This window comes from Marmota monax, unplaced genomic scaffold (genome assembly GCF_021218885.2).
Source record: "Marmota monax isolate L192 unplaced genomic scaffold, Marmota_monax_Labrador192_F-V1.1 WCK01_AAM20220418_F8-fsc00207, whole genome shotgun sequence".
NCBI classification, from domain to species: domain Eukaryota; kingdom Metazoa; phylum Chordata; class Mammalia; order Rodentia; family Sciuridae; genus Marmota; species Marmota monax.
The window spans coordinates 2,054,031-2,076,645 of NW_026692713.1; the positions used below are offsets into that span (position 1 = coordinate 2,054,031).

The 22,615-nt window shown below is 45.9% G+C and overlaps 1 protein-coding gene across 1 annotated transcript in view; it reads right to left on the minus strand.

Annotated features, from left to right (window-relative positions):
• Positions 1-11,167, minus strand: part of Drgx (dorsal root ganglia homeobox) — a 32,158-nt gene extending 20,991 nt beyond the window's left edge. The window contains exons 1-6 of the mRNA XM_046446774.2: positions 11,000-11,167; positions 9,503-9,623; positions 4,880-4,977; positions 3,872-3,973; positions 773-951; positions 578-690 (exon numbers count right to left, since the gene is read on the minus strand). Of these exons, the coding sequence (XP_046302730.1) occupies positions 578-690; positions 773-951; positions 3,872-3,973; positions 4,880-4,977; positions 9,503-9,623; positions 11,000-11,167 (781 nt within the window). The remainder of the gene's footprint in view (positions 1-577; positions 691-772; positions 952-3,871; positions 3,974-4,879; positions 4,978-9,502; positions 9,624-10,999) is intronic.
• Between the last annotated feature and the right edge of the window lie 11,448 nt (positions 11,168-22,615).

Consider the following 22,615-nt stretch of genomic DNA (forward strand, 5'->3'; position numbering starts at 1 on the left):
AAAGGTACCCCAAAAATCCCCAAGGGACAGTCCTGCAGGGATTTCTCTCTCTGGGCCTGAAAAACAACCCTAATGATTTTCAGCCTTCATATAACAACAGTCACTGAGAAGAGAGCAAATCTTGGAAAGCCACAAATCCTAAGACTTTGGACCTCTGGTCTCAGGAGTCCCAAGGGAAAGCAAGTGGACTAGCTGCACATATGAGAAAGGGTCCTGAGAAATAGAGATGGTTTCCTTCCCCAGGCTTCCCCCATAAGCTGCAGGCTAGCACCTAAAAATGCTGCCAGAGGGAATGGGGAAGTTATAAATATGGAATGGTCACTTTTGAAGTAATCACCTCTAGGACAAGCCCTCTGTCGTTGACCCTTAATAGCAACATCCACATGCATGTAGAACTCTATGTAGAAACAAGCAAGATAGCAAGTATGGACCTGTGTCTGTGTCCCCAGCTGTGATTGACAGGAGAAGACGGGAGCCCAGTGGGTTTGGGTGTGAGGATAAGCAGAGCCAAAACAACGGGCCAGTCAGACTCCACCCTCCCCATGAGACCATACCCGCCAAGCAGAGCCAAACTCACCCTTCAGGGAGGCCACGTGTGACAAGGCCTGAGCGTAGGTGGCTGTGTTCAGGAGGGTCCCTGGTAAGCAGGAGGGGAAGAAAGGACCAGCAGGACCCACAGTTCGCCCCAGGCTGGCAAAGATAGAAATTTTCATTGAGTACCCTCGTGTGTCTGGGCCTGAGCTCCCTGGGCCCCAGGTCCAGCCAGTCTCACCTCTGCTGGGCCTCCAGCGCCTCTTTCTTGTTCCGGCCCTGGTCCCCAGGGGGCGGGGAGTTGATGTTTCTCACAGGTGGTGGCGTCACCTCTGCCATGGGTTCCTTGGCACCTGGTTCCTGGTCGGAGGCCCCTCTCTCTGTTTTCCTCCACTTGGCTCTTCGGTTCTGGAACCAAACCTAAATCAGAATGGGAAACACACACCCAAGGGAAGCATAAAATCAGAAAAGAGGGAGGAGCCAGAACCCCAATGTGAAGGTCTAGACCCCGGGCAGGTGCCCACGGCTCACCCTGCAGCCCCTGCCTACTTTGTACTCTCTGAACTGAGCTTCTGTACCATGGATGGGTTGGATCATCTTCCAAGCTTATGACAGGCATGTTTCAAGAATGAATGTTGAATAATAGAAAGTATTTAAATGCATTGCCCACAGGAAGGGTAAAAGTATTGCCTTGTGGAGATTCTCAGAGCTGCGTTGCCCGGAGTCCATTTATTTGATGTGAAACGTATTTACTGCTGGGGGATCATTGTTAAAGCAGCTTGGAAAACACCACTCCAGGCCTTCTCATCAAAAAGACTCATTCAGTCATCCAACAGGCTGAGGCCTGGGTGTATCTGGTCTCATACCTGTCGTCTAACTTCGAAATCATCACAAGTTCATGACCAGCTCAGTGCACCTAATAGAATCCCTGACTCTGGAGTCGGCTATGATTTAGAATTCTGGGCCTCGATTTAGACCCACTGCAACCCTATGAGGTAAGTAGTCCTGCTGTCCCCATTTTACAGATAGGGAATTAAACACAGAGAGGTTAATTAACATGCCCAAGGTTGTCCAGATGGCAAATGACAAATCCACAATGTGAAGCCCAATGACGTGGCTCAGGACCATGATTCAAACTATTTCGGGGACAATGATAACAGCAATCCCAAGCATCATTAGGAAGGTTGACACGCATGTAAAACACTGAACACAGTACCAGGCACATAACAATCAATCACTCAATGAATATTAGCTAGTGTCATCATCTCTATTATCCTCGAGTCAGCAGGAGGCTTGTGATTCACCTTGACTTAAGCACCTTCTTAGAGAGGGGTGTCAGATTTTTTAAGCCTTAAAAACCAAACTACTTTTGCAGAAGGACAGGCTGCATAGAAGCCGGTAAATCCAAACTCAAGGTGTACCCTAAGGTACCAAAATCCCACTGTCTTTAGTGCATCAAGCAAAACCTCTCCTCTCCTCTCCTCTCCTGGGAGACAATCCTTGACTTTATTTAAAAAAAAAAAAAAAAAAATTGGCTAGGCCTCCCTCTGATTTAGGGCTGGGGTTGGAGGCCTCCTCTCCTTCTGCCCCGGCCAGCACACTGGCCAGGAAGACAGCCTGGGTCCTCAAGGCTGAGCCCTCTGCCAACCCGCCCTATCTCTTCATTTTCATTCTCCTTTAACTGGGTTTCTTTCTTTCTTTTTTTAATCGAGTTGGCTTTTAATTGCACATATCAGCAACCATTGAATAATGATTTTATCTATATTCTAAATTTAGGGCAGTTAAATGCAAAGCAAAATGCAGACACTTTCTTGCGTCTTAATTGAATGAAGGTCACAGCTATAACAACATTTAATTGAGCTATTTTTCATTATCATATTTTAATGACTTTGCACTGACAGTTCGCCTGCTTCTGAGGAAAGAGCATGATGGAGTCGTTTATTTCCCTATTTAGTTATTGTTTGACAACATCAGCTTCGATTAAGACCCTGCTTTATAGAACATTAATCATATTTGAATGAGCAAGGGGTATAAATGTAAACACATCTCCCTTCCCGCCACCAAAGCCCGTGTCCCCACACGGAAGCTCACTAAACAAATGCTTCGCAGCCATTGTCTGGCTGCATAATAGCCAACAACAGCCTGGACAACAATTCCCAGCTTTAATTGTCACCACCCCTATCTTACCCTTGCACCTTTCAGGGAGAAGTTATGATCTTCCACTTCTGAATGTTCAATAATTGTGTCATTTATCTCAATTTGCAGTTCAGTCTTTAGGCAGCTATTGGCAAGCTAGCATTAAAAAAAGAAACGATAGACGGTATCCTGGCCAAAGAAGATTTTCATTTCCAAATAATAATCAGTTTAATTTGCCCGCATATGACCAATGATTCATGTTCAGATTTAATAATCAGGATCACATAATCTGATTATAGGGGAAATAATTTGTTTACAACCCCCAATTTACTGCTCAGAATTCCATTATCTCTCTTCAGCCATTGGTTTTTAAGAGATACTAACATGACCCAGGGGAACCGAAAGCAAACTATTATATTTCCTACAATTAGATCTTTGCATAGTCTTAACCCCAAGCCCCTACATAAAAAAGAACAGAAACAGCATGGAGGAAACCCCATAAATAAAATGAATATATAATTGTGCTCAAAGAATAGCTCGCCCGGAGAGGCGGCACTGTGAATCTGTTCTTCCCGCACTCGGGCACATCTGCTGGGCTCGGCGGGTTTGTGCGCTTAAACATAATCACTGTGTAGCTTCGAAAAAGAAATCCTGCTTAGAGGCGCTTCACGCAGGCTGTGCTCATCTCAGCTCAGCCCTTTCACTGCACTGTTTAAAGATTTTTAAATTGCACGCATTCTTCGGATCCACTTTGCTGAAAGAGTCCACGTGCAGGGGAAAAGTTGGATATGATGCAATTTCTGGAAAGCAGATCCTATCCTGCTTCCCATCTGAAAACGCCGGTTCTCTGCAATTGACCGGCCTCACCCCAGAGCGGTCAGATCTGCTTTGAGAATAGCATCTCAGCTTTTTTTTTTTTTTTTCCAAAGCAAGGAAATGGATGTGCATTGATGTAATTTAGTACCTTAGAGACGCGGACAAATTAGTGTAGAACATTATCACTAGTTAATTATGAATGACCGATTAATCAACCTAATCTAATATTCCACATTATGTTGATGTTATTAAAGTGCATCATGAAAATGACAGATAGTCTTCATTTGCTTTCTTTGGCCAAATGTGCACTCTGCAGTCATGATGTCAAAAAAAAAAAAGTTTGCCAGTTTTAATATTAGAGAGTTAAATAATTAAAAAGAAGGTTTACCTGCACTCTGGCTTCTGTGAGGTTTATTTTCATGGCTAGCTCTTCTCTAGTGAAGACATCTGGGTAGTGTGTTTGGGCAAAGACTGCCTCAAGAGCTTCCAGCTGGTAAAAGGGAAAAAAATATTTACTGGTGAGAGGCTGCGGCTAGGTGAGGGGAAGCAGATGCACATTTCAAAGCTGCTATGAGCAGTGAGGAAGCAGTTTCACAGATCCAATGAAGGAAGGAGATAGAGAAAAGAGCTCCTTGAATGGATTCCGCAGAATGAGAATTTCAATCCCAGATGACTTAGCAATTCAGACTTAATGACAACCTCAATGCTCTCCCAAGAAGTGGAAATGAGAGAAGTAGGAATATTTCTTGCATTTACATTTAAATATTGTCATAGGAATTAAAAATCCAGGGGTGGCTTTACAAACAGAGTAACTTGCGTAGCTTTCACCATGGGACACAGAGAATGAAATCTATTTGTAGAAGCCCTCCCCGGGCCAATCCCACAGAAACCTCATAGAGGTTTGTGGGTCACCTTCACAACTGCTCCACTTTGTTCAAGAGCAGAACAGAGACCCATCTCAGGGGAAAAACTCAACCCTGGGAAATACAAAACCAAGATTCCGGTGGTAGCCCTCCCACCTGTGGCGACAATACCATCTATGAGACAGTCAACTTCATGGGTCCCAGTTTTTCCATCTGTCTACTTGGGGTCAGAAGGTGTGACCTGCCTTCCTCAAAGGGTTATTGTGTGTTGACCTGGGATATGCCCCACGCCATCAACTTAAGACCAATGGTAGAGATCACTGTGACCTCTTCATTAGGCTTCCTGGAATCACAAGACAAAGTCAGCTACCCTCCCCTGGACATATTTCTTGATTCATAAATTGTTCAAGAAAATAAAAAGATCCATTAACGTAATCAGTTGGCCTTATTTTGAATGACAAGAAGTTGCTCAGCTCTGACTTCACGGAGGCAGGAGGTAACTGACTCTGAGAACTGGGGATAGATCTTGTTACCTGCTGAAGGGTGAAGGTCGTCCGGTTCCTTCGCTGTTTTCTTCGCAGAAACCCATCATCAAAATCCCCTGTAGAGTGGTTGCCAAAGGGTGCAGTGCCTACTGGGAACAAACTGAATCAGCCCGAGCAGAGGGCCCCTTGGTCCTCAGAGAGCCCCCTCTCTCTACAGAGGCCAGCATTGCAAGCTCACTCAGGACACCTGCCCACCCCTTCCAGAGAGGGTCCATCTATCCCAAAGTGTTTTTCTCTGCTTCTCTTAAGAGAATGATATCTCTTTCTACTCTCTTTTCCACTCTCTCCTATTCTCTCTCTCTTCAAAAAACCTTTGACTTTAGGCCCAGCTGTCTCTATTGCATGGGGTGGCAGTGACCTTAATCCCCAAGATGGCCAAGTGCACTCTGGATTCTGATCCAGGAGATGTCATTGGCTTGAGGCAGAGCCTTTATCTGCCCTCCAGCCCCCAGCTGCACCTTGTCCCATGTGCCTTCATCTCACCCGCCCACCTCAGACCCTTTAATAGGAGGCTGTACGTCTGTCTGTCTTTTGCTCGCCTGTTAGTCACTTTCCCCTGTTTCTATATCCAACAAGGGTTAAAGGCTGAGGAGGGGGGAGGATGAGGGAAGAAAGAAAGCACCAAGCGCTTTTCACAGCACTTTTCTCCTAGAAGTGCAAAATGCAAGGAGTAAGAAGTTTATAAATGAATATTAATTACCATTCGTCACAGCTCATCAGCACCATAGTGGATCTGTTATATAAGATGTCAGTTAACAAAAGACCTGTACCAATAGTGACTGCTTTGAATGCCAAGCAGACACAAACAGGGCCACTCTCAAAAGACACTCACTCTCCAGTCAGGCCTTATAAAGCACCTACTGCTCTCACTTCCCTAGAAAAGAAAGACATTGTCCTGCCCAGAAGCCTCCGAAGCTCATGATAAAGCCAGAACAGAGTTTGGCCCCAAATGTGCACTCAGATCATTTTCCAAATGTGCGCTATTTACTTGATAGTCCACAATGGCTTCTTAGGAAAACAAATGAGCAAGTTTCCATTAACCAGTGAACACATTACCTGCCACGGGCCCCGTGCTCAGAGTCACTGCACATTCAGCATCAGGAGCTCCCAAGCCCAGACAACATCCCTCAGAAGGACCTCCATCCCGAGGAAGCCAAGTCCCCTGGACTTTTTAAAATTCCATCTACTAAAGGAGGTCCCTCTAGGTATTATTTTACCCTCCAGGGCCACATCCTTTGCCAGAATACATCCTTTCTCTCCCCCACTAAATCTTCCTGCCCAAACTGCATTCTTCCTCAAAACCCTAGTTAGAAATATTTCTTTCCAGCTCATTGGAAATTGAAAGGGGGCAGTCTCAAATCAGTCTTTTTTCCATTACTTTGCAAAAAGCTCAATTGTCTCCTTTTGGAACAAAGCACTTGACTGGGAAGGACAGAATGCAGCCTCTGAGGTCTCCAATCAGAATCTTTCCCAGTCTTCTAATTTATACCTTGTTGTCTATTATTTCACAATTATACATGTAACATCGTATTGTGAAATGTTGCATTGAATCCTAAAAAAAGTACAACTTCATCAATTTAATAATGAAAAATTGACAACCTACTAGAAAAGAAGAAGGGATGTGAACAGGCTTTTTACTTAAAAATACACAGAATGGTTGACAATGTTGTGAAAATGTTAAACCTCACATATACTTAAAATGCAACAAAAAAATGAAATACTATTTTCATGATTTAGGCAAAAAAAATTTAAATAAGGTACATAATAATACCCAATACAGACAAAAAGTAATAAGTTGGTTACACTCACTCATCATTTAGAAATATCAATTGTTTTGGCCTTATTAGAAGGTAATTTGACAAGAGCCATCAAAAGTTTAAGAGTATATACAGGCATTAATCTATTAATATACTTTAAAAGTGTGCCAAAAAAGGACAGACAAGAATGTGCCTGGAAACACTGTAACTGAGAAAAAAAAAAAAAAAAGAAACAGCCAAAGCACCCATCAGTAAACATTTTGTTCACAACATATAATGGAATATTATACAGCTGTCTAAAATAAATCAGTAGATTCACATACATTGGCATGGGAAAATCCTCAACATACATTATGAGGTTAAAAAAACTGCAGTATACTCCGACAGTATAATCTCAACACAAATATGGCATAACATATATAGAGAAAAGACATAAATGAGGAAGAAAGCATGATTTTTCTTGAAGGAATTATAAAAAACCCACAGGAGCAGGTGCCTTTAGGAAAAAACATAGAGGAGGATTTCACAGGCTGAAGTGTAGGTTTCTGTTCTATTCTTACTTCTCATGTAGGTACATACATGTAGTACTTTTAAATTTAATATCAGCAAAAATATCTGAGAAGTGACATTATGGGCCATGTTTTGCTCTCTTTTGAAAGTCTCTGAAAAACAATTTTAAAAAATGAAATTAAAAAGTCGATCGGCTATAAGATGCCACATTCCCAAAGTCTGTCCTCAGCTTTTCCATTTAGAACAGATCATCTTTCCACCAATAACACTAATCTAAACTAAATTGAAACTCCCCTTCCTGCAAAATTTGCATGGAAACACGCCTACAAAGGGAAAGGTGCTTAAAGCCCCATCTCCTTTTCTTCTGGTAATACCAATCAGAATCAGTATCAACAGGGAGTATGCCTAGGGTGTGGGCAGAAAAGGTAAGCTGACTGAGATGAGTTGAGAACTGCAAGCAGGACTCAGAGAAATCTGGAGCCAGCCTATCCCTAAGTCACTTCTGCAGCCCACCCTACAGACAGGGTTTTCCCCTTAGGTCACCCAGAACGTCCACCACTTGCTAAACGTCCAAACCTCTGCCTTTCCCACTTTGACCAGGAAAAGTGGTTGCCAGTGACAATCAGTCAACAGTTCAAGATTCCGAAGCACAGAGAAGGTGCCCCAACCATGGGTATAGGGGGTCTTCTCCAGTCTTGGGGTACAATGTCAAGCAATGGACCTCTCTGACTTTTCCATAAAGCTTACCCAGCATGAGTCATTGGTGGTAAGAGGAGGTGAAATACAGGCAAATGCATGGCCTTCCCTTTTCAGGAATGCTGACAGAGATAACAGTTCTTAAACACTGCTCTGCATTAGCCTTCTCTAGAAAATCCTGCTGGGCACTTTAGAGCTTTGGAGTAGGGAAACAAAAACAAACTTTCTGATATCCCAGGTAAGGCTGGCTAGGTGAGGGAGCATCCTCTGATGTCAGATCTCTCAGTGTCTAACCACATTTTGCCCTGCCCCAATCCCTCCCTTCATTTCTTGGCCTCCAAGCTTGTTCCACAACAAGAATAAATCAAAGAAGTAAGTTGTAAAAGGCCAATCCTGGTATTGCTTCCAGGATTGCAGAAGCCCTAGTATCCCCAGAGTATATCTTTGAAGAAGTCTCTGTTCAAGCCCAGTGTGTGGGGCTGCCCTGATGGATACTAATCTCTACCCTCAGAGGACACACCCTGGGTACCGCTAGGCCCTGCATGAAGGCACCCCGAAGTTCAAGGTGCTCCCTTCCCGCCACCCACCTCCACCCAACAATCAGGTGCAGATGACACTAGGGATCTTGAGGGAAATTTTTTCTAAGGTCTGGAGATCTTCAAAGACCAGATCCCCACCCTGGCCCTGGGGGATGAGAAGTGGAGAGTGGATGGCGTTTGGAGTCAGAAACCCAGTGAATCGCAGAGTAAGACCCATGGTAGGGCACGGGGCAGGTGGTAGGCTGGGCAGCTCGGCCTCCAGGGACTGACATTAAGTCGCCCAGAATAGCCGAGCGGGGGAGCTTGGAGCACTCCTGCCCAAAAGCCTGTAGTGACAGCAGCCCAGCAATGGGTCCTTCTTTGCTCGCGGTGGGGCCCAGGACGCGGGGGGTCAACTCGCCTTGGCTTTCCGGGATGTTTGCAAAACACCGTGAAAGATTGATGCAGCCCCCTGGGCAGAGAAGCCCGGATTAGAGGCGTGACACCAGCATCTGTGCTGGGAGGACCAGCCCTCCCCGCGGCAAGCATAGCCCGGGGCAGCCGGTCCCGGGCGGGGAAGGAGGTGGGAGGCAGGTGGCTGTGGGAGGCAGGTGGCTATGGGGGACGGGAGACGGGGGATGGAGCACGCTGTGGGAAGGATGCTAAGGGCGCCCCTACTCACTGCCAGGCTACTGCCCCTCTCAGGGTGGGGACCCCACCACCCGCCAGCACTGCTGTCGCTCTGGCCCTTTCTGGCCGGCTTCTGCTTTGGCCTCTCCAAGCAGCCGCGGGTGCGGCGCTTACTCACCCTCTAGCTGTGGCGGACAGTGGAAATAAAACATCGCCGACGGTCTGATGGACTAGGCGGCCGGACTTGGGTGGGTGGCGGCGGGACCGACGGGCGCGCGTAGCTCCGGCCTGGCTGCAAAGCAAACAGCAACAGAGCCTAAGTGTCTTGCCTGCGCTCCGACCCGGCCCAGGGGCGCACGGAGAGCACCACTCTTGAAAAGCCCCCTCCCAGCGCCTTCAGCCCACTTCGGGGACAGGAGGGGAGGTGGCGGCACCTCCGGTCGCAAGCCAGGAACCCGCAAGGTGGGGAGGGTCCACCTCCCGGAGAGCTGAACCCTCACCCAGGCCCAACACCAAACCCGCAGTCTGGTTTCGGGCTGCCAGGGGTCCTGGCCGCAAGCCCTGCACCAGGCCACCGCAGCCGGTCCTGCGAACGCACAAGGCCAGCTGCTCCGGCGGCAGCTACCGCCAGGAAGACAGTCGGCCCCAAGGCCGGGTATGAGGGGCCCGGGGAGTGGGTTGGGAACCCCGAGTACCTCCGCAGGAGGCTGGCGAGAAGGCCAGAGCGTGACCGCCTCCGGTCCGCACGCGGGGTCCGGCTGGCGGCGGGCGGGGCTCGGCGCTGCTGGCGCCCGCAGGACCAGAGAAGTGACTCGGGAAGTGGCCAGATGTCTTGCTGTCTGTCTACAGCGCGCGCCGCCGCTCAGCACTCGCCTTTATAATCTCACGCATAATTGGCCTTAATCTGATTATTTCCAGCGCTGTCTACAGCGAGTAACTTGGATAGGTCTATTGGGCCTTACAAATGGCCCACGTGGTGTAAAAAAAAAAAAAAAATCCGTCATTTCTCAGCAAACATCGGGAATGTTTTTCCTCTTTTCTTTTAAAAGAGGATAGAAACAACCGCCACCAACAACAGCCCCCCAAAAAAGAGGTTATGTTTTGAACACTCGGCCACCCCACCCCGTGTCCCCTCAGACTCAAACCTTCTTTCTCCAGGAGAGAATGGATTTGGGTTCGCCCTTGTCAGAGGCCTGGCGACTCCCGGGCTGCAAATTGACAAAGCGCTGCTAATTGTCGCCACCGGATGGGTTTTGGGGGGACTCTTTGCACACGGCTTCCCTTTCCAAGCGATCGTACAAGAGGAAAGTTTGATTTTGTTCTCAGCAAGGGGTCCCTGAATTTATGTTCGCTTCTCCATGCAAATGATATGCGGTGGGACCCTTCGCAATTACTTTTAAAATGCATCGGAGGCAGACACTCAGCGGAGAGAGACCGCCCTTCTCTCTGCCTGGGTGAAAATTAAACTCTAAAGTACCGGGCTGAAATTTTCAAGTCAGGGGCGCGGGATTGGATCAAATCACATAAACTGCAAAAAAAGCAAGTCTAATGGCGCATAATTGGTTCTGTAATAGCATTACACCAGGATAATAGCCCGTTACGGCCCCCTGCACTATTAAGTGCTTCCCTGGCGGAAAGCCTTTATGATATTAAAGGGGGAATATAATGATATTTTGGTTATTAAATGCGTGTAATTAATTTATGCACCACTGAAAATAAAGTTGGTATTATGACCCACTCAAGATGCATCAGAAGATGCAAGTCAGACAACTGTTGATAAGTTCTGGTGTCTGTGTTCCGTCTAGACTGCTGATTTTATTTTTGGGACGATGGCTTCTTGGACAGACTACATAAATTGAATATTTTATAAACATTCTAATGCTGCGTTCGGGAGCTTTGGCGAGGCGGTGGGTCGAGTCCCTGCCCGGGCCCGGAATCCTGCCTCGATCTTAAAGACGCAGCGCGTTGGAAACAAAAGGCCTGGCGGGCCCACTCACGGACATGCGCCCCTGGGCGAGTAGCGTCCAGCTGAAGGGCTGAGTGCTAGGGCCCTGGCTCGCGATGGACATCCCTCCGAAAACAGCCCCCAGGAAGACACCGCACCGCTCCAACTGAGGCAAGTCGTGACCTGTTTCACGGAAGCGGACCCTCCTGGGTTCAGTCATCGGGACACCAGAGTCCCGCCCAGCCGCTAGCAAGGAACCGCTGAAAACTCCGGCTCTGTTCACGGAGACCCCGCGGCGCCAGATTTGCCAGGGCACTGATTCCGGGAGTCCAGGAGGCCAGCCTGGGAAAACGCTGCAGGTCCGGGAGGCGGGTGAGGTAGCTGGCAGGGGCCAGCCGGAGCCGAGCGCGCGGTTTCCCACTACTTGGAGAGGCCTGGAGCCCCGGGAGCAGACCTTTTCTCAGCCCCAAGCCAAGAGGCTGGCTCACGGGTGCTTGTCTCCTTCTCTCTCCCTATCTCCCTCAGAGGCACCCAACTCTGCAACCCTTTAAAGAGCCAGGTCGGATGCCCCTTTTGCGCTCCTGAGTCTGCCAAAAGACCCCTCGGATTCCCTCCTGACCTACGCAGCAACTCCCCGCCGGTGCGCCCGGTGCGCTCCTGTAGTTCAGTGGCTGTGAAGCGAGGTGAGGCGGGGGTCCCGACCATCTCCGCCAACACGTTCCAGGTTCACTTGCGTATCTGTGCGGGGGGAACCTTAGCACAAGCAGCCCAGCTCTGGGAGCTGCATTGGCCCCAGAAACCTATGAGGTCCAACCCACAGACTCAGCTCCCCATCCCCGACATGAACTGACAGAGGTTCCCATCAAAGCTTAGAGGTGGACTAGATGAAGTTTGTCTTGGCAGCGCACTCCCGGCGCTTTTCGGCCGATCAGAACCCTGGACAGCGACGCTGTTTTTCCCCACCCCATCCCTGGACTTCTGCAGGGAAAGAAGCGGGTCCCGACGGCCTGTCTGGGGCCCTGCGCTATGCGGCTGCGAGATCCGCCCAGCCGGATTCTGGGCATTAACGGACCTCAATCCTCTACCAATACAGTCTACGAAAATTACTTGGGACGCGCGCGGTCGCAGCAAGGTCCGAACTCCTGATTCCACAGTCGCAGGAGAGGATCCTACTCTGAGGTTCCAACCCGGAAACATCCCACGGCCCCTCGCCTCCTGGCCCCCGCCCTCCCCGCGCCCTTCGACAGGATCCTGGATGCTTCGCTGGCAGGACCACCAGCCGAGCTCCGGGAAAAGACTTACCTTGCACAGGGCTTCAAGTCAGCTCCGGACCCTCGGCCTCGCCTCGCCCGCCGTCCCTCTCCCAGAGCCAATAGTCTGGGTTCGTTTCTTCTGGCAAAACAGCGAATAAACAAACAAACAAATGCAGAAACGAAAAGCTACAGTAAACTTTGATGACGCAAGCCCCCTATTTCCCAAATCGTCTCCATACTCTGGGCCCTGGAGAAGGTGATTAATAGGTATTCGCTATGGTCCCCTTCTCCTTCCCAAAAAGAGCACTAGTAACGAAACGGTTATATTTTTTTTTCTTAATTCTTGTGCTGTAAAATGTATTTTCCAATTAACCAAATTCGCCGATCTGTCCCGCTTGGACACTCTGATAATTTACAACCTAAAAGTGTACTTTCTTTATCTAAAGACCAAGGTGACTGCTTTTAATTTTCTCTAACCTCTTTACACTTGATGTTCACCAGACTCATAATGTTAATTGGCTTCATATACGGATCATCAGTTTAATGAAGAAATAAATCCTGTGTTGCTTTATGTTTTAACAGTGATTGCTTTAATGAGGAATGTGACGTGTTCCAAAATCAAAGCTGTAGGAGACATTAGAAGGGATTTCTATTAGGACTGAAATGCTTATTTAAAGTTAAAATCATGGGGTCATATATTTCAACAGATTTTCCTATTGCCCGCCTTCACTTCCATCCTCTGCAAGGAGATAATTCTGTATTCCTCAAGCCTTCTTCTCTATGTATTTAATGCACAGCAGCGGCAGAAGCTGCATCCCCTCTAAGAATCATTTTCTGGTTACTAAATAGGGTGTGCTACCTTACCTCTTGTCCAGCAGGGCAAATAAAAGCCAGAACAGAGTAAGGAGTTTGACTTTCAAGGTTCTTCACTTTTTTAAAAAATAAAGTGGGAAGAAAGTAGCACACTCACACCCCAAGATGTGTGCAGAGGCAGCTCCCCCAATGCTTACATCCCTGGTGCTGAAAATTCAAGGCTGAGTTCCTAAAGGCAGACAGCTCAGCTTAGGCCAAGTAGGCTGCTGATGACCCGGGCTCTGGCCCCTGAAAATATCTGTAGGGGATGTGCTGGACTCCCGCCCAGGTGATGAGATCTTTACATCTCTATATCAATTAATAGCAGAGTAAATCTGTGTTCTCTAATGTGTGTTTGATTTTTCTAATTTTAAGCTGGTTCTATGAAGGGAAAGCTGTCATCACAAAAACACTGAGAGCAGCAATAAAATGTTGGAAATGGGATCATCTATACACGCAAACCCTCAATTGTTTTCAGTTGAATTATGAGTCATTTTAAATTGATTCCTGAAAAGAATTCTAAATCCTTAGAAATGTAGGGATTTGAGACTCTGGATTGAGATCTCTGACACCACACACAGTATTAACTTTTTCCATTTGCTCTGTTTTAGGAAAATCGAGGAAATATTTGAAGACACGTCTATACATATATTTGAGCCCAAATACATATAAGCTGGATTTCATATCTCAATGATATGAAGAGCGGGGGAAAGAGCTTTTTCCAATCTCCCTTTTAAAACTTCCTTAGCAAAAACAATTTCAGTAAACATGACTTAAATCCATAGCAATGAAGGTAGAGCAGATAAAAATACTTCATTTTGGACTGGGACGGTAGCTCAATGGTAGAGCACTTGCCTAGCACACCTGAGGCACTGGGTTCGATCCTCAGCACCGCATTTTAATTAATTAATTAATTAATTTAAAAGGTATTGTGTTCATCTACAACTAAAAAATTTTTTTTAAATATTTTACTTAGCAGGAAGAGAAATAAAACACATTGACTTGCTATGCATCAAAACATAGATCCTTTCAAAGAGGGGTCCAGATGATTTTTACTTTATTTTGACAGTAATTTTTTTTTAAATTCCCGCATGTAATTTCCAGTGACCACACAGCTCACCTGAGATGGAAGGCACAGTACACGTGTGCTCAGTGTGAATACAACATGCTCTCTACTTATCAGCAAATCTATTGTCATTCTGTAGTTTTGGAGATTGCCAATAAAGCTTGGGTTAGCTAAACATGATAGAATATATTTTTTAAAATAGCAGCTAATTGAAGTTCCACATGAACAGGAGACTTATGAACAGAAATATATATATATTTATAAATACATATATATACATATGCACATACAGGAAAAGGGATAGATATGCATTTTATTATCTTGCAAATTCTATATAATTCACTAGTTTTATTGTCATGTAAAAGTAATAACAGCTGCTCAAATGCAAACCAATAACCTCACCTTGTTATTGACCATAGAACAACATGGACTGCCATGTGGTACCCTAGGGTCTTCAGCTTTTGACTCTATGTTTGCTCCTAAACTTAGAAGGGGTCTCCAGTCCTCCAAACTTCACAAGAAGAAAAGGCAGTGTCTGCTGCCTATAGAGTGTGTGCAACCCTAGATCCATCCAAGCAGGCTCTGGTCCAGAGGATCTAGGTAAACTTGAACAGGTCACTTACTCTCACAGGACATCTGTAACTCTTTCCATGAAGTGGGACAATAATGCCTACATGGAGTGCTGGGGAGAGGATTAAAAGACCATTCAAGAACATTTTTAGGACATTCAAACTATTCTGCATAATTCTGTAATTATGAATACATGCCATTTGACTTTTATCCAAACAGAGAATGTCCAACACCAAGAGTGAGCCCTAATGTAAACTATGGACTCCGTGTGACAATGATGTATCACAGTAGGGTCATTCCTTATTATAAATGTATTTCTCTGGTGTTGGCTGTTGATTGTGGAAGAGTATGCACATCTATGAGAGATGGGACTGTATGAAACTCTCTGTAGTTTCTGCTTGGTGTTGCTATTTGTAGAAAATACCTCTTGGAAATAAAGTCTATTAAAAATAAAGAAAAAAAGTTTTGGAAAGACAGTGCTGAACACAATGTCCATGACCCAACTACTCAGTGAATTCCAACTATACCTATCTTGTTCTTATTTTTATTGTCTTGCTTCTACTATGGTGTATAATTCTCTGGGCTTTCCTGGCCCCATTAGGGAGCTGTGCCTAGGGAGATGTTACAGGACCTGCTTTGGATACTTGTTCCCTCGTTGCCTCCACAATGTATTCCTCATGAGCTAATCCAACACCCACCCTTAGGAGAGATCCATGGTGGCTCCTCATCTTCATCTGCCTATCTGACATCTTGGCTACCTTACATTTTTCCACTTTTCACACTCAATGGCCTAGTTTGTTGAGTATCACTCAGCACAGCTATTTGACTAGAAAATTTCAACCAAGGTCCTGGATTAAAGGTATTGTATTTGATCAACAGAAATCTTTTAGAAACTTCAATCAATTGCCATTAACCTCGGCACATCAACTCCACTTCGCCACAGGTCTCACTATTCCACACTGCTTTCTTCCAGACCACCTCTCACATTTGTATAACCCACCTGGCCCCTGCAGGAATCTGATTCTCTGATCCCTGACAAATTTTTTATGAGTTTACCAATTATCATCCCCAGACTGACGGTCATTGCTTGTCAAGTGTAAGGATAGAAAAGGGGTGTGTTCAGGGAAAGCCCTGGAGGGCAGGGTCCAGCTGAGTTCATTTCAGTCACCACTTATCTACACCTACTTGGTGCTAGGGGAAGAGGACACAGACCTGAGGTCATGGCCTCAGAAGTCAGCCCCTGAATGTTCTGGCTAGGAAAGAAGAAGAGGAATCTACAAGAAAGGATACCAGTACCATTTGGAAATCAAACCAGAAGACACTGGATCCACTAGACCTTCTCCCCACTGCCCTGGAGGAACTTCTAGAAGGGATGCTCTTGGTTGAAGAAGAATTCCGAATTCTCACATTCCCTCCTGCAACTTCAGATGGAGAAAAGCCTGCAGTCACAGTCTCCCCTGGCCCAGGGTTTGCATCAGAGTTAAGGGGCCTCAACTGGGCTCAGCATCTGTTCTCAGCCTCTTTTTTCCCAGTTTTATTCACAGTGAGAATTTCAGGGACTGGTCTTCACATCCATCTGGATACATCTTACAGATGCACCTACAAGATTTGATTTCTAACATCCCAACATGCCGGACTGCTCAGATTGATCTATTAGAGTCACTGAGTTGGAGCAAAAAAAAAAAAATTATAAGCATTTAGTCAGTAATTCTTGCTATTATTAAGATGCAATAATGAATTGCTAATAAGAAAACTAAATCAATCCAAGGAAATATCAAATCCAATGCAGCCAAAAATAGAAGAAAGATTTCAGTCTCCAAGTCTAAATTATCTAACCAGCCAATAAACCTCCAGAAAAAAATAACTTTCAAGGTCAGCTGCTGGGTACAAAGCAGTTCTCCATAAGACTTAAAAGAATGGCATGGTGGAATGTGAGGGGGTGGCAGGGTGATGATGGCTTTCAAACTAGTGAGCAACAGAAACAGGGGTGGGGTTCAAGCCTCCCTCCCAAACCCAAGCCCAACCCTCCTCACTGAACCCTCTTGAATAAGACATGTTTCCCCTGAAATGAAATCACAGTTGATTGCCCATGCTAAGTGCTCCATAAATGTTCAGAATTTAATTGAAATGACGATTGAATGAATGAAATAAGTTTGCTACATGAATGATTAGTAAACACAATAAAGCCTTCCCATTTCTAACAGACTTAAATTATGTGAACAGCTGCAGAGGGAGAGAAAGGGTTTTCAATTGGGCAGACTTGGGATCAAATCTGGCTTCTTAAACCTCCTTTATTGACAATGTCTACCTTCTAGTATCTGACCAGTCCATTGGTCCATTGGCAGGTTATTCTCTCCCTTTCCCCTCCTCTCTCTCTTTCATCTCCCATCTATTATCTCCCCCTCCCTTTTTCCTTCCATTCCCTCTTTCATTCTCCATTCTCCTCCACCCCTTCTGTCTGTCTCTCTCCCTCCCCCCACCCCCACACACCCAATAGGTGCTTCATAGCTATGACTTTTCTGCAAAACTCTTGCAAACTTGGATTTGCTAGACCCTCCCTCTTTCCATCTGACCAGCCCATTCCCACAAATAATTAGGCCCCACCCCACCAAGATGCTGTCCTCTCCCAGTGCTCCAGCTCTCTGCTCACACTGTGCGCCCTCTCTTGGTGATGTAGTTCATGTTGCCATGCCTAGCATGACCAGGTCAGGGCAGAACTTCTCAGTGCACTCCCAGGAATGGACCACTGCCTCCCTCCCCTCCCAGTGGCCCCAGACTCACCCAACAGCAGTATCTCTTCTATCTGGATCTCAACATAAATATTTATTGAATGAGACAGACCAGTATTTGGGCCAGGCTGGTCCAAGCAATTTCTACTTCTTAGTGTCACAATCCCAACAGGGCAGGCTGGTGAGGAAGAAGTTCAGCATGACTTACCATGACCCACTAGGGGGCATTCCTGATTTACCCATCAATGGATTCATCTCTTCATTTATTCCATGAAGAGCTGGGGAACATCAGTTTTATGCAGGTAACATCCAGTATGTTCCAGTAAACAAGACTCTAGGGACTTCAGGTGCGCGTCTCAGATCATCTCATCATGGCCGTATTAAGTCTGTCAGAGACAGACTCTAGCTTGGCGTTCATGTGTCACATATATATGGCAGTAGGTTGCCAGTACACACCCCCATGGAGGACCTCAGCTGCCTAAGCCTGCCCCATGTTCCCCAGCAGCTTGTGCCCAGGGACAGTCAGCAAGAGGACAGCTCCAGCGTCCTCACTTTCTAGCCTTCCTGAGCTGGGGAGATGGAGGTCCTGGGACCTGTTTATTTCAGCAGATGTTTGCTGAGAACCATGTCTGTGCCAGCCTTAGGCTAAGGGCCAGGAGGGAAAAAAGAGCTGTATTCTCTTTCATGTTGCTTAAACCCTTTAATATTGTTTTTTTTTAATCTTTTTTTTTTAGAGAGAGAGAGAATTTTTAATATTCATTTTTTAGTTTTCGGTGGACACAACATCTTTGTTTGTATGTGGTGCTGAGGATCAAACCCAGGCCGCACGCATGCCAGGCGAGCGCGCTACCGCTTGAGCCACATCCCCAGCCCAACCCTTTAATATTGTGTGTGTGTGTGTGTGTGTGTTTACTAATGTTAGGTCCCAATTATACTATAAATGCTGTGGGGGTAGAGAACAGGTCTGCTCAAGCTTGTCAGTGTTGGCACCTAGTAGGCATGCAATAAAGATATGTGGAATACATAAATTAATAAGACAAGAATAAGATAAGATCTATTGCCTGCGTCACAGAGGACAGAGTCGTGAACAAAGCATTTGGCCATAAGTGCCTCAGTGCCTCAGACACAGAACAAAGCAAGTTCCTCCCTGCAGGGCTGGCCTGTGTCCTTCCCTGCTCTCTGGGATAAGTCAGGGCTTAAATAAGCCCATGAATTAAAGAGGGACAATCAATTGTCTCTTCTTTCCCATATCTGTTGCTGAACGCTGCTGAGGGCTTTAGGACAGTTACAGAAAGGCACCTCTGAAGTAGTCATAAAGGACACTGAATTTGCAGAGCCAGCAGATACCCTAACCAGTCCTATAAGGAAGGCCAAATACAGGAGCACCTTCTCCCTGTTCTGTTCCCCCAACTTTACTCAAAACCATTTTAGTTACTTCTCTCCTCCAACTCTGTAAATTGAAGTAGTACAACAGGTTTGGTGTTTCAAGTCTGAAAGCCTAGTTGCTACTTTCTAGCTCAGGAATCTCCTTACCCATCTGCAAACAGAAAATGACTCCAATCTAGGAAGGTTCACCCTTTTAACCAGGAAATCATTTGGAGAGAAGGGAGATAGGAGTTGAGAATGAGCAACAGAAAGGAGACCCCCATTTCTTACTTTACACAGAGGTTGATGCCTAACTATCCAGCCAGTGAAGAAGTTTTGGGTTTATTGTTGTTGTTGTTGTTGTTGTTGTTGTTGTCTGGGCCAGAATAGGTGTTGGCTTTGTTTTATATTTATTTTGTGTCTAAAATATTCCAACAATTGCACAGAACAAGACTGTGCTCCATGCCCAGCCCCATTGTGACGTCTTGTACCTTCACACAATGATGATTCCTGTCTGAGGTCTGAAGACATCTGAACTTATAATCCTTGAATAGATTTTTTTAAGTGGTGAGTTCATGGCTGACTTCCCTTTTATTGTGTTCTTCAGAAAAAGTTTTCTAAAGGTAAAATCAATCAATCAATGAATTAAAAGTTAAAATGCTGTTTTAGAAAAAACACATACAATAAAAAATTAAAACCATCTATAACCTCACAACCTAAAGATAACCACCACCACCATTTTATCATATAGCTTTCCAATATTTTATATGAATTTATTAGATGCATAACTTTTATAGAAAAAAATGGGATATAGCAACCTGGTTTTGCAGGATTGGTTTGTTTGGGGTTTTTTTCACTTAATAATAGATCCTACTATCTCATTAAATATTCTTGTACAGTGTTATGAGTGGCTCTGTGAGGAGTGAGGCCACATTGCTGTAATAAAGACTCATCGCATTGCCTTAATGTGGGTGTCCCGGAGCACACTCTACCCTGTGAGGATTGTGGGGATCCCTTTAATCTGACTTTTCCACCGTCCCTCAGATGTGGCCTTTACCCACATGGTCCAAGAGGCTCCTCACCAAACCTTCATTGCTGCCACCAGGGAGGTTAGAAGGAGGAGGAGGAGAGCGCACCCATTCTTAAAGGGCATACCACTTCCAAAGTTGCATTTACCTCCTTGTTCATCCCACTAGCCACAACTATGGCCACACCCAGCTGTTACGAGGCTTAGAAACAGTTTTCATCTTGGTGTTCATGTGTCATATATATATAGCAGAGTCTGCTATTACAGGAGAAAACAGAATAGATACTGAGGACAACTGTCAGCATCTGTCACAATTGTGTTTTATTTTGAGAGCTACTGGGGACATTTATATATCCATGGCTGTTTTCTTAAGATAGATTTTCAGTATAGAAATTGTTTGATCGAAGAATTATTGTATCTGAGACTCCTGAGAATCACTTGCACCCTTCCCTTTTCTGGGAAAGCCTGTTGGTGAATGATATTCACGTAAATATTTTTCTCTTTGGCTTCGAGCACCTTTCAGCTCTCTATCCTTTAAGATGGGGAGGTAGGTAGATCTCAGTGAATGCAATCCCACACTGAAAACCACATTCAGGATTCCCACTGCCTCCAAGTCAGTCTCCTTTGGTCAGGGGCTGGCAAAACTGGAGCCCAGGGCAACAGGGACAGCAGAGTGTCAGGTACTGCTGCTGAGGACCAGAGGTTGGGGACAGTGGTCTGCATGGAAGACCCTGAACCTCCAGGTGGACACCTGGATCAAGAGGTCAATTGGGGCAGGAATTACAAACAAGCAACTCAATGCCAAAGGACACTGGGGTAGGAACAAGAAGACTATAGAGACAGATTCTAGAACCATCAGGCATGAGGTCAATGTCACACACCAAGAGAGTCAGATTCCCCAGGCCACTGGCTGACCTCTTCCTCAAGCAGGGCTATCTAGCATGTAGTGTAGCATATAGTATATGGTAGTCCTTGGGAATCTATATGTTAGATGCCCCACCCCACTCAGAGTGCGTCCCGTGGGCCTAAGGAGGCTCTGCCTACCACCTACAGAGAGATTCCTCAGGGTCAATACTTTCTGGGTCTCTAGACAATGCTTTAGACTCCATAAATGTCAGTTCCGAATAGTAACTTCATGGGAGAACAGGGGAAACAGGAAGTAGTAACTTAGGCAAACCCATCTTGGGAAGCAGGGAAGTGGAGGCAGGAAGGGGATCTCGGCAGCCCCAGTGATCTCCCAAATGTCCTTTGATGAGGTTGACAAGATGTCCTAGCCAACTGAGCAACTTCTTAGATGTCTGCTGATGTCCTAAAGTCTCCTGGAACCATCCTATCTAGAATCACCGTCAATTGTTAGCCCGAGCTAACTGCCACCAGGTGGCACCAAACTGCAAAGGGAATTGCTCTTATTCTGTGGTGGAGACAGCTTGGTGTCAAAGGCAGAGAGCCCTGGATGATTTCTCTGGGTGTTCCTGGGTCCTACCTGGGTCTGGGGATGCAGAAAATATGGCAAATGTCTGTTGACTGAAAAATAGATGGTTGGGTGGATGAATAGATGAAGGGACAGGTGGATGAATTTGATTCTTCCCCCAGAGGGACCTGAATACCCCTCCTTTAAGTGGACACTGTAGATGAAGTCAGATATGTTACCCTGAAACTCCAAGAACAGGCTAGAAGCAGGTCTTTATTGCACAAATTTATGGTAGGCTTTGGGCCAGAGGTGTCCATCTGTGTCCTCTGAGGCAATCGTGGAGAAAGCTCCTTCCTGTACCCAGCCCCCAACCTGGCCTAGCCTGTCCCCTTCATCCACCTTCCCACCATATCCTTGCTATTCTTTCTTTCTGGGGAGCTGCTCCTGGATGGTCTTCAAGACTCCTACCCTCACTGCATCCTATTCTCAGTTAAAAGGCATCTTTACAAGAGATTTCACACTCTGACCCTCTCTGACACTTCTGCTTTGGTTTCCTTCTTAACTACCACCTTCTTGTATGTTTTATTGGCACATGCTGAGTGTCTGTCTCCCTGCTGGCAAACCATCTCCACAGTGCACCCCAGCATCTCAATCAGAAGCTGGCACCCAGTACTGTGTCAGCTGAACGAACCCCTGGCTGGACCCTCACTAGGCAGCTCCTGGTCCCCTCAGCCACCACAGTCAGGATTCCCCACTATTCCACTTGTTGGAGGAGTTCATTTCCCCTGAGAAGTGTATGTTCACAGTACAGAGGTAACTCTTCCTAATTTCCTCACAGGTTCCAAGCCTTATTAGTTCTCAACTCTGCACCAACACCATGGCCAACCTGACTACCTTACGAAGTTCAGGATAAATAGATCCAATATATTTTGGTTTTAGTTATGGCTGTTTAATAGGCCATACAGCTATTGCAATGAATCTATAGTGAGAAGACTCAAAAGGAGGTCATTTAGAAAATCTGCCAAGGCCAGGGTTGCTGGTGAGTGGGAGGCTGGAGATTCAGGTTTCATTGACTGTAATCCCTATGCCCAGAAAGCCCATCACTTATTCATCTGCTTTTGCTTTTGGCTCTAAGCCTGCCACCCCCACAGAATGTCCTCCCTCCTGTAGAGCAATCCGGAACCCAAGGACTGTGGGACAGTGGAAGTTCCCCACAGTCCAGGTGCCTGGCCCTACTTACCGTATTCAGTAAGACCACAAAAAACTTTGAAAGTAAATTCAGAAAGCCCAATAAGCCACACAAAAAGACTTCTTGCTTTAGCTTGTATTTTCTTCTCATTTGTACAAATTTAGGCAGTTTATTGTATTTATTGACTATATTGTATTTCTTTGGGG